The 12,686-nt window shown below is 41.3% G+C and overlaps 1 protein-coding gene across 1 annotated transcript; it reads left to right on the top strand.

The window, feature by feature from the left end:
• The first annotated feature begins 1,151 nt into the window (after positions 1–1,151).
• Positions 1,152–12,686, top strand: LOC139388668 (cytosolic purine 5'-nucleotidase-like). Its single transcript, XM_071135488.1, has 18 exons — positions 1,152–1,491; positions 4,890–4,963; positions 5,152–5,269; positions 5,746–5,841; positions 8,992–9,083; positions 9,180–9,237; positions 9,365–9,458; positions 9,561–9,614; positions 9,764–9,847; positions 10,167–10,208; positions 10,306–10,407; positions 10,503–10,569; positions 10,779–10,949; positions 11,120–11,171; positions 11,252–11,312; positions 11,531–11,707; positions 11,832–11,927; positions 12,087–12,686. Exons 1-18 carry the CDS (start codon positions 1,388–1,390, stop codon positions 12,129–12,131), a joined length of 1,587 nt encoding a protein of 528 aa, XP_070991589.1. The 5' UTR covers positions 1,152–1,387; the 3' UTR covers positions 12,132–12,686.

Raw genomic sequence — 12,686 nt, 5'->3', positions numbered from 1 at the left:
CATCACACGCTATGATGAAACTGGCTCTCATGAGGACCACCACAGGAAAGGAAGACCCATAGTTACCTCTGCTGCAGAGGATAAGTTCATTAGACTTAGCTGCACTTCAGATTGCAGCCCAAATGAATGCTTCACAGAATTCAAGTAACAGACACATTTCAACATCAACTGTTCAGAGGAGACTGCGTGAATCAGACCGCCATGGTCGAATTGCTGCAAAGAAACCACTAATAAAGGACACCAATAAGAAGAGACTTGCTTGGGCCAAGAAACACGAGCAATGGACATTAGACCGGTGGAAATTTGTCCTTTTGGTCTGATGAGTCCAAATTTGAGATTTTTGGTTCCAACCGCTGTGTCTTTGTGAGAACAGATGATCTCCGCATGTGTGGTTCCCACCGTGAAGCATGGAGGAGGAGGTGTGTTGGTGTTGGGTTAGTTTGCTGGTGACACTGTCCGGGATTTATATAGGATTCAAGTCACACTTAACCAGCATGGTTTCCACAGCATTCTGCAATGATATGCTATCGCATCTGGTTTGCACTTAGTCTCTCTGTCATTTGTTTTTCAACAGCACAATGACCCAACACACCTCCAGGCTGTGTAAGAGCTATTTGACCAAGAAGGAGTGTGATGGAGTGCTGCATCAGATGACCTGGCCTCCACGATCACTCGACCTCAACCCAATTGAGATGGTTTGGGATGAGTTGGACTGCAGAGTGAAGGAAAAGCAGCAATCAAGTGCTCAGCAATCAAGACTGTTGGAAAAGCATTCCAAGTTAAGCTGGTTGAGAGAATGCCAAGCGTGTGCAAACACTTTTTTTGGTTACTACATGATTCCATATATGTTATTTCATAGTTTGTCTTCACTAATATTCTACAATGTCGAAAATAGTACAAATAAAGGGAAAACCCTTGAATGAGTATGTGGACAAACTTTTGACTTAAACGCTATATATCCTAATGCAAACGTAATTGCTTTAAAAGTATGAAGTCATGTATTTGTGTGTTGTTTTTGAAAATCTTTCAGCTTTGTTCAGATCTCAGAAAACTTTGTATTTGCAATCTCGAGCCCAAACGCGCGTCGCCCTCTGCGTGTGTGGGGGTCTGATAACATTTTCTCGGTGTTTTAAGCCGTGTGATCAATTCATGGGCAAGATGCGTAGGTCCCAGAGCATCCACACCCACTTAACTACCGAGTCACGACGTTTATGAAGGGGAGTGGTTGTTGTTTACTGACGTGTAGGGAAACTCTTTATGAACACATCTGCATATTCTACAACTTTAAATGCCTCTCCAGTTTGTAGGCTAATAGTGAGATGACAGCTAATGCTGAGGGGGATAGTGGCATCTGATATGGGTAGCCGCTAGAGAGTCTGAAACGGCGATGACTATGGAGGTTCCGACTCGGATTGTGAGAAATCAACCTACTTCAGACCCGAGCATTTCGCTTGATGTACCCATGCTGAAGAACAGGGACTATCAGCATAAGTGAGTTATTTAATGTAACATAATATGCATTATGCCTTTCATTAGTGCCTAAAGAAAGTATTCAGACCTCTTGACTTTTCCCACATTTGTTACGTTACAGCCTTATTCTAAAATGGATTACATAAAACTATTTCCTGAGCAATCTACACACAATACCCCGTAATGACAACGCGAAAACTGGATTTTATAAATGTTTACAAATTCAATAAAAATAAACATACCTTATTTACATAAGAATTCAGACCCTTTGCTATGAGACTCGAAATTGAGCTCAGGTGCATCCTGGTTCCATTGATCATCCTTGATGTTTCTACAACTTGATTGAAGTCCATCTGTGGGAAATTCAATTGATTGGACATGATTTGGAAAGGCACACACCTGTCTATATAAGGTCCCACAGTTGACAGTGCATGTCAGAGCAAAAACCAAGCCATGAGGTCGAAGGAATTGTCGGTAGAGCTCCGAGACAGGGTTGTGTCAAGGCACAGATCTGGGAAAGGGTACCAAAACATTTCTGCAGCATTGAAGGTGCTAAAGAACACAGTGGCCTCCAGCAAGACTCTTCCTAGAGCTGGCCGCCCGGCCAATCTGAGCAATCGGGGGGAAAGGGCCTTGGTCAAGAAGTCCAAGAAGCCGATGGTCACTCTGACAGAGGTCTAGAGTTCCTCTGTGTAGATGGGAGAACCTTCCAGTTGGACGACCATTTCTGTAGCACTCCACCAATTAGGACTTTTATGGTAGAGTGGCCAGACGGAAGCCACTCCTCAGTAAAAGGCAGTTGACAGTGCGCTGGGAGTGTGACTGTGAGAAACAAGATTTTCTGGTCTGATGAAATCAAGATTGAACTCTTTGTCCTGAATGCCAAGCGTCACATCTGGAGGAAACCTGGAACCATCCCTACGGTGAAGCATGGTGGTGGCAGCATCATGCTGTGGGGATACAGGGACAGGATGACTTATCAGGATCGTGGCAAAGATGAATGGATCAAAGTACAGAGATCCTTGATGAAAACCTGCTCCAGAGCGCTCAGAACCTCAGACTGGGGCAAAGGTTCACCTTCCAACAGGACAACAACCCTAAGCACACCGCCAAGACAACGCAGGAGTGGCTTTGGGACAAGTCTCTGAATGTCCATGAGTGGCCCAGTCAGAGCCCGGACTTGAACCTGATCTAACATCTCTGGAGAGACCTGAATATAGCTGTGCACCAACGCTCCCCATCCAACCTGACAGAGCTTGAGAGAATCTGCAGAGCGGAATGGGAGAAACTCCCCAAATACAGGTGTGCCAAGCTTGTAGCGTTATACCCAGGAAGACTCAAGGCTGTAATCGCTGCCAAGAAAGTACTGACTAAAGGGTCTGAATACTTATGTAAATGTGATGTTTCAGTTATTTTGTATAAATTTGCAAAAAATTCTAACAAACAGTTTTTGCTTTGTTGTTATGGGTTTTTGTGTGTAGTTTGAAGGGGGATGACTATTTAATAAATTTTAGAGTAAGGCTGTAACCTAACAAAATGTGGAGGAGGTTAAGGGGTCTGAATACTTTCCGAAGACACTAAGGTACACCCATATATAATAATTTTCCAACGACTTGAAGAAAAATGATTGTAAACTTGGCTTAACTGGAGAAAACGTACTTACAATATTTTACATGAGCATTTTAAACTTGAGCACATTTTTGAAAATGTAGCCTACACTCAGTGGCTGATTTACCATTCGGAAGAAGAGGTAATTGCCTCAGGCATCCAAGTCATCGAGGGTCTTTGTGAGCTGAGGAGGTTCCACTAGAGGTTCTGACAATGCACAGAGAGATCTGGTAGACATACTCTTACATTACCTGCTCTCATTGGAAGACGAGTGGAGATTTGGAATGGTAGTTCAGGGAGGCCTTCTCTTTCAGACCTAGATTGTAAGAATCACATATTTATGTTCTTCCTCCACATTATGGGACAGCTGTTTGTCTGTGACCTAAAGGAGAAGAGCATCTCAGGTCTTAAAGTTTTCTAACCTTTATACAAATTCTCAGTTAATAAAGGTGTAAATCACACTTGGTCTAACACACTTGGTCTAACACACTTGGAGACAATTCGATATCCTCTTACACCTGTGTTAGGTCGACTATTTCACCAATTACCGCCAGTGTCCACCATTCATAGGGTGCTTCAACCAGATATACTCTGTCAGTAAACTTGTTCATACATCCCAGGCACTCACTGTCTCCGAGTGATTGTTTGCTCACATGAGGCTTCTTTAGCAACACACTTCCTGAACAGGAGCTGTCAGGTGAATTATTAACAGCAACCCTGTATGATTGAGCTGGCTGCTATTGGCAGGAGCTGGAGAGGGAAAGACAGATAAGGTGAGGTGTAGGCCATTCAGACAGGAGGGAAATGGGTTTCTCTCCCAGGATGTCACTGACAGAGGCTCCATATCACCTGGTGACACAGGAAACCCTTCTGTGGTTACCTTGTCAATCTGTCATGAATGACTGAACAAGATTAATCTCTCTTTAGCTAATTAAATGCTATGTTCGGGGAACAATAAATAATGGTAGGGCTAAAGGGCACTGGACTTTTCTGAATACAGCAATCTATCTCCTTTATTTAACACAATTTTTGTTTAACACATGGATTTTGTTATTACGTAGGCTATCCATTACTGAAATATAAACCTGTTCATGAAGAGGGGAGTTCTGTGTGGTAGATACTAGAGAACTGAAGTGACGTGTGAACTGTGCGACCACAGTTTCTGCTACGGCACCACTGACTGCAGAGTTTGATCAAATGCAGAGTGGGCTCATTGAGTTGAATCATGATACATTTATCATGGTACGTGACTAATGGTATAAAGTCTCAGAAATCTTTGCCAATACCATACATTTAAAAAAAGCCATAACCTTCCTCTAGATTAACATGGCTGTCGGATACTCTTAGTGTGTCTAGCACATGTTGGCAGGTTCCACAACATATCCTACAACACTATTTATATCCTACAACACTATTTTCTTTAATGGTTGGTCCCCAAGAGTTTAGTTGGTGAGGCATATCCCAATTTGACCAGCCCCATTAAGCTCAAGTGGAATGATTTCCATGGTTTGGAGAAATATTAGACTAAATGGCTTTTAAAAATGAAATGACAACCAATTTGATGCTGAAGCAAGTTGAGTCAAAATTAGTTCTACTATTGAAGGTTGCAGCTGTCTTAGCCAACAGGTCAGATTTAGAGCTACATTCAACTCACACCATTCAGTCTTTATAAATTACCATTTTTACAGCTGATTGAGTATCCTGAAAAGCTTCTGCATACCCCATATCAGCTTCTCAACTGACCCATGTTTATGTCCTAGATAATCTCTCCAGAAACACCAACTGTCAGTCCTGTTTTCCTTTGATTACAGGGTGTTCGTCAATAGAAGTGTAACATTGGAGAACATCAAATGCTATGGCTTTGACATGGACTACACGCTGGCAGGTAGGTTCATTTAGTAGCCCAGTACACCTACTCCAACAAAGAGATGTGCTTGTACTGGTAAAGGGCAACAAAAAAGGCTGAAAATATGGAAATCTAGTAGCTGTGTCTCACAGATTTAAGTATATGAGCATACAAATATTGTAACATTTCCACTGATGAATGTACTGACAGTTTATGTGTGTGTGTAGCGTATAAGTCTCCTGACTATGAGGATCTAGGCTTTGAGCTGCTCAGAGACAGGCTGGTGTCTATAGGCTATCCCCATGAGCTACTGCGTTACAACTACGACCCCACCTTCCCCACTCGGTAAGTTCTCTCATTCTGTTGATCTCACACACATTTACATACTGTTTATGTTTACGTATGTTTAGTTTGGTAGTAAATAACGTGACCCGGTACTCACAAAGACATTGGGTAGATGCAAACCATGGTTAGTTAGGATGGGACTCTTTATGGGAGTCTACTTATGAAATAATCATTCTTTTTTAAACCATTTGTGGCTCTGTGCAGTCTATGTTCTGTGTCCTTGGCCCAGGGTGACACTGCTGGAGAAACATCTGACATTTTACAATTTAATCAGTACAAACAGACCTCCTGCAGAGTTTCCCCAAAGGCCTGGTAACAGTATAACAAGATCGGTCAAAATAGAGGAGAAATAAAAAGTAACCTACTGATTATATCAACAACAACCACACATCTAAAATATATAATATTGCCCTCTCCAATCCATTCCTCTCTCTGCATAACTTTATTCATCCCAATCACTCCTCCCTCCTTTCTAGTGGCCTGGTGTTTGACACAATGTATGGGAACTTGCTGAAGGTGGACTCCAATGGAAACATTCTGCTGTGCAGTCATGGCTTCACATTTCTAAAAAGGTGAGTGCTTCCAACACAGAAAATAAAATTTTGTGTGTGTGGTGATGACTTGTTCTGAGTATACTGTTTGTCATTTTGTAAAAGGTTGTCCTTGGGTCAACTGTCACTGAGAACATATCTGCCCAATTGATTTACAAAGTAATCTAAGCGGGGAACATTTAAGATTTTAGTCATTGAGCACAGAGGTTCCCAAACTTTTTTTTCACTCAGGCCCACCTCCCAGCATTGGGGAACAGAGGATGTTGGAGACGGAAGAGAGCTTGATCCTGACCTTGGTCAGATCTAGCTGTGAGCATGTGTCTCAGTAAGCCTACATACTGCTGTTATATTCAGCCTTCAACACAAAACAGCCCCCATTGTCCTGATTCCTTCATGGAGGACTGACAAATGACTGCAAAATGCCCCCCAATAACTTGTGTTTCACAAACAACATGATACACTACAAGGTGTGCAGGAATGTTCAAAGGTTTTTCTAAACATTTAATTGGATGCAGAATAGCAGCACTGTTTTGGAATCCTTCACTCTTCCAGTGGCTTACAATGGTGATGTAGCCAGCTCACGAATATTAAAAAGTATATTTATATCCAGCACCTGGTTCCATGGGATTTGCAAATGAATGTCTATGCGTGTGTTTAGGTGTGTGTTATTGCATGATTGTGTTCCTTTTGAGTTTGTGCTGTATGTAGAACTGTGTGTCTTGTTTTTTTTATTGTGAGACTTGATTATACTTCAGTTAGACATGTATTCAGAGGGAACTTGGGCCTGCCCATCCTCCATTCATAAATCAGGCTTTAGATGCCTTTGGGATCCCCTACCAGCAGCTAAGCTATCGAGAGGCTCCGGTTGCATTTCAATTCCACTCTATATCCACTGCATCTCTGCCTCATACTCTTAGAGTGAGGCAGACAGTTGTGATGCTTCAATGGCGAATGCCTGTGGATGTTTCTATCTCCAGCTCTTGATCGAACTTCAACACACCTACAAAAGCTGCAATTGACAGAATCTAAACGTGTAAATGCTGGTATTTTCAAATGATGTCTTAACATAGTCATGAGACTCAAAGAGAGGTCTTGTCATTGATGGTGCTGGTGGGTTAAGTGCAACCTGGACGTTATCTGTTGGCTCAGTGGGTTCTCCCAGAATGACTCATCATCTGGAAACGCCCCAACAGCAACTGTTTGTTGTTATTGGGGAGGTTGTCAGACCGGGTGTGTACACAGTATGCATGTTTTTGTTAGAGGTCGACCGATTATGATTTTTCAATGCCGATACCGATTAATTTGCCGATTTAAAAAATAAAATAAAAAATGTATTTGTAATAATGACAATTACAACAATACTGAATGAACACTTATTTTAACTTAATATAATACATCAATAAAAATCCATTTAGCCTCAAATAAATAATGAAACATGTTCAATTTGGTTTAAATAATGCAAAATCAAAGTGTTGGAGAAGAAAGTAAAAGTGTAATATGTGCCATGTAAAAAAGCTAATGTTTAAGTTCCTTGCTCAGAACATGAGAACATATGAAAGCTGGTGGTTCCTTTTAACATGAGACTTCAATATTCCAAGGTAAGAGGTTTTAGGTTGAAGTTATAGTATTTATAGGACCATTTCTCTCTATACCATTTGTATTTCATATACCTTTGACTATTGGATGTTCTTATAGGCACTTTAGTATTGCCAGTGTAACAGTATAGCTTCCGTCCCTCTCCTCGCTCCTACCTGGGCTCGAACCAGGAACACAACGACAACAGCCACCCTCGAAGCAGTGTTACCCATGCAGAGCAAGGGGAACAACTACTCCAAGTCTCAGAGCGAGTGACGTTTGAAACGCTATTAGCGCTCACCCCGGTAACTAGCTAGCCATTTCACATCGGTTACACCAGCCTAATCTCGAGAGTTGATAGGTTTGAAGTCATAAACAGCGCAATGCTTGAAGCACCATGAAGAGCTGCTGGCAAAACGCACGAAAGTGCTGTTTGAATGAATGCTTATGAGCCTGCTGGTGCCTACCATCGCTCAGACTGCTCTATCAAATCATAGACTTAGTTATAACATAATAACACACAGAAATACGAGCCTTTGGTCATTAATATGGTCGAATCCAGAAACTATCATTTTGAAAACAAAACGTTTATTATTTCAGTGAAATACAGAACTGTTCGGTATTTTATCTAACGGGTAGCATCCCTAAGTCTAAATATTGCTGTTACATTGCACAACCTTCAATGTTATGTCATAATTACGTAAAATTCTGGCAAATTAGTTCGCAATGAGCCAGGCGGCCCAAACGGTTGCATATACCCTGACTCTGCGTGCAATGAATGCAAGAGAAGTGACACAATTTCACCTGGTTAATATTGCCTGCTAACCTGGATTTATTTTAGCTAAATATGCAGGTTTAAAAATCTATACTTCTGTGTATTGATTTTAAGAAAGGCATTGGTTAGGTACAATCGTACAACGATTGTGATTTTTTCGCGAATGCGCTTTTCGATTATATGCAACGCAGGACACGCTAGATAAACTAGTAATATCATCAATCATGTGTAGTTAACTAGTGATTATGATTGATTGATTGTTTTTTTATAAGAAGTTTAATGCTAGCTAGCAACTTACCTTGGCTTCTTACTGCATTCGCTTATCAGGCAGTCTCCTCGTGGAGTGCAATGAGAGGCAGGTGGTTAGAGCGTTGGACTAGTTAACTGTAAGGTTGAAAGATTGAATCCCCGAGCTGACAAGGTAAAAATCTGTCGTTCTGCCCCTGAACAAGGCAGTTAACCCACCGTTCCTAGGCCGTCATTGAAAATAAGAATGTGTTCTTAACTGACTTGCCTAGTTAAATAAAGGTGTAAACATTATTTATTTTTTTGCCAAATCGGTGTCCAAAAATACAGATTTCCAATTGTTATGAAAACTTGAAATCGGCCCTAATTAATCGGCCATTCAGATGAATCGGTCGACCTCTAGTTTTTGTCATGATACAGGTCTTTGTATGCGTCTGTGGTTACTTCGCAGGACCACCCATATGTAAAATGTATGCATGCATGACTGTAAGTCGATTTGGAGAAAAGCGCCTGCTGAATGGTATATATTATTACTCTTAATTTGCTAGTTGAATGCATACTTTCCTTCTCTACAGGGACAAGATCCACGACTACTACCCCAACAACTTCATTCAGAGAGGCAACACTGACCGCTTCTATATCCTCAACACTCTCTTCAACCTTTCAGGTAGCTACAACAGTATTACTTTGTGTAGTTCTGTACAGTCATACTGCAAATAAAGTAATGGAGTTACTTTGTAATGCCCTCCTGCTCCTCCCACAGAGACGTATCTGTATGGCTGCCTTGTGGAACTCTTCACCAGATGTAGCAGATATGTAAAGTGAGTGGAGCTTTTTCTCCTGCCTCTTCTCGTTGACCCTTTCTTTTTCTTTACAGCTGTGAGAATAGTCAAATCATTAAAAATGAACAATGTGACTGTCGTTTCTCTGCTTTTTTGTTTATCCAAGCTGCCAGAAAGGCTTCAAATATGGTGACTTGTTCATGTCATTCAGAAGTATGTTCCAGGATGTTCGCGATGCAATGGACTTTGTTCATGATACGGTCAGCATACTGTACATACCGTGCCATCCCGACACATACACACATTATGACACATTACTGTCTATGTCTTTGTGTAAAGACTGACTCCTTTTTGTCATATAGGGCATTCTGAAGGAAAGCACTCTGAAGAATTTGGATAAATATGTCGTCCGAGATGTGAGTGAAAATAACTTTGAAACTCCCTCAATTGATTGCGATTCCATATTGGATAACCTTTATGGATACGGGATATTGTCAAAGTGCATTGGACATCATTTCTCTATCCAGAGGAAATTTCCCTCTCCTTTACTTCCTTCTCTTTACAGCCAAACTTGCCTGTTCTCCTGACTCGCATTAAGGAGGTGGCCAAAGTGTTCCTGGCAACCAACAGTGACTACAACTACACAGAGGTCAGATGTTAATGTTGCATGGTTTCATGGCACATGATGTCCATGTTATTCTATAAAGGATGTCCATTGTATTCGATACATGTCCATTATATTCTATACATGATGTCCATTCTATTCAACACACAATGTCCATTCTATTCTATGAATGATGTCCATTCTATTCAACACACAATGTCCATTCTATTCTATGAATGATGTCCATTCTATTCAACACACAATGTCCATTATATTCTATGCATGATGTCCATTGTATTCAATACATGTCCATTCTATTGTATTATTTTTCATACGAAGGATGTGTCTTTGTTCTTTTCCTTAGGCTATCATGAAATACTTGCTCGAAACTCCACCAGGTGCCAAGGTTAGCCTAGGTGTCTCCAGTTTGAAATTAAGGAAAAAGGTTTTGGGGAACAAATTAATGAACAGTAATGAACGTTTCAATATTTTTTTCTTATAAGAACCCAAAGAAACAGTGGCGTGCATTCTTTGACCTTGTCGTCGTGGATACCAGGAAGCCGCTGTTCTTTGCAGAGGGAACTGTGCTGAGACAGGTGGACACAGTAAGGCCCTTTGACTCAGTATCACATGGTGTGTATAGAAAACATCCTTTAACACACCACACAATTAGATAAATGTTCTAATCTATCCAACATAGAACACAGGGAAGCTCCGCATCGGAACATACACTGGAGACCTCCAGCATGGAACAGTCTACTCTGGAGGTAAGATATTCCATTTTCGAATTGTTAAAAAAAGGTAATATATTCTAGGAAGAGGGATGGAGAGGAAATGGGAAGACAGGAGAAAGGGATTAAGATGGGAGAGGAATAGTCACTTTCACCCATCTTGGTTTCAGTGGGTGTCACATCTCCTCAACTTTCCATCCTCTTATCTGTCCATTTCTCCCTCCAACTGTCTCTCCTCCCTGCAGGCTCCTCAGACATTGTATGTGACCTGCTGGATGTGAAGGGGAAGGACATCCTTTATGTGGGGGACCACATCTTTGGGGACATTCTGAAGTCCAAGAAGAGGCAAGGTTGGAAGACCTTCCTGGTGGTGCCTGAACTGGCCAAGGAGTTGCAGGTGTGGACAGAGAAGAGTCGTAAGTACAAACATGGTCAACCTCCTCTTCATGACCTCAGTGACCCTAACACTGACGTATCATATACCATACACAGACATCACATGGCCACTTTGCAGACATTTTGTTAGGTCAGGTCAATCTTGAAGTTGAGGCCACCGTTTTGACGTGTGTTTCTCTTTTTTCTCAAGATCTCTTTGAAGAGCTGAAGCGTCTTGATGTCTTTTTAGCTGAGTTGTACAAGTGAGTGGGCATTTCCTCTGTTCTATGAGTGACACTTGTCTAGTATTGCATTTGTTAGTCTGACTGGCCTTTCCCCTCAGGCACCTGGACAGTAGCTGTCGAGAGTGCCCAGACATCAGTGCCATTCAGACCAGGATCAAGGTAAACCATGCCCACTGACACACAATCCCTCTCTGAGAAATGCTCTATCACATCCACACACCATCCACCAAGGTTATGTTTTTATGTGCTTCCCAGGCATATTTATCTGAAATGTTATCATAATTACACCTGAGTGAGAATTTGCTTTTGTCTGGCTGTGTTTTTCAATGTGTGGCTAACTGCATTTTGTGACTATGCCTCTGTCTTGTGTCTTACAGGTGGTGACCTATAGGATGGATCTTTCCTATGGCCAGATGGGCAGCCTGCTGCGGAGTGGCTCAAGACAGACTCTGTTTGCCAGCCAGCTCATGCGTTACGCTGACCTGTACTCTTCCACCTGCATTAACCTGCTCCACTATCCCTTCAGTTACCTGTTCAGAGCCCAATCTGTCCTGGTGAGTTTCAGTTCAGATATGCATGTGATAATAACAGGGACATGTATCTACTCTTTCATCAAATACCTTGCTGAAATTACCATGAACAAATATGGATCCACCCTCCCCCCCTGATGCTGTCCAGATGCCCCATGAGTCCTCTGTGGATCATCACCCCCTTAACTTCCCCTCACCTGAGTTCTCCGCTCTGGATCATGTCCAGAAGATATCTGAAGCCAAGGTTTGACACTCATACCTACACTTGCAGCTATGTTATTTACAAATGTTGCGTTTTCTGTTGAAATAAACAGACTAGATTTAAGCCATGAAAAAGTATATATTTTTTGTCTCTATCTTCATTGTCCATATTGATTTTAAAATATAGCCTTTCTTTTCTTAGAGGGCGAGTGAAGAAGATAACACAGTGGAACTGAAAGACACATAAGGATGTATTTACCAAAACAATTATTCTGTTTTTCTGACTGTTCCTCCATATCTCAAAAAAGGTGGCTGTGTGTTTTTTTTTTGACTGGCAATTAATTCTATCTGCTTTTTAATAGACAACAATATAATCAAATGTATAGCGCCGCCTGCTGGAAGACAGTTTCATAACTCGTTTTTTGACAGTATGTCAAGGGGGGAACACGTGGATATGTCTCTGATTATAGGTTACTGTATAAATTCATATTTGTTATTATTAATCTGTTTTTATGTGTGCTTGTCTATTTAACTACAGTACTTTTACACGTCCTATTTGCAATACTGATTTTGTTCCATGCGCAAATGTATATTAACTTCAATGAGCATGGAAACTGAAACATGCTCAGTGACCATTTAAATATCAAGTGTTTGTGGCAAATTATTATGCAGGTTGGCTCATGTAGCCTACGTTTAATACGTATGTAACTAGCCCTGGGGTGCGTGACCATGGTTAGGTGGGTTTATGAAAATGATAACATGAACCTATCTGACAAAAAAACTAAAATAATTATGCTCTCTT

Source organism: Oncorhynchus clarkii, chromosome 29 (assembly GCF_045791955.1).
Source record: "Oncorhynchus clarkii lewisi isolate Uvic-CL-2024 chromosome 29, UVic_Ocla_1.0, whole genome shotgun sequence".
Taxonomy (NCBI): domain Eukaryota; kingdom Metazoa; phylum Chordata; class Actinopteri; order Salmoniformes; family Salmonidae; genus Oncorhynchus; species Oncorhynchus clarkii.
This window is presented reverse-complemented; position numbering and strand designations above follow the sequence as displayed.

What these genes read in the sequence shown, in the direction of transcription:
- LOC139388668 (XM_071135488.1), top strand. Translation starts at nt 1,388, where the DNA reads ATGACTATGGAGGTTCCGACTCGGATTGTGAGAAATCAACCTACTTCA. An exon ending in ATAAATATGTCGTCCGAGAT is followed by an intron (nt 9,615 to 9,763) that starts GTGAGTGAAAAT and finishes TTCTCTTTACAG; the next exon opens with CCAAACTTGCCTGTTCTCCT. An exon ending in TGGAACAGTCTACTCTGGAG is followed by an intron (nt 10,570 to 10,778) that starts GTAAGATATTCC and finishes TCCTCCCTGCAG; the next exon opens with GCTCCTCAGACATTGTATGT.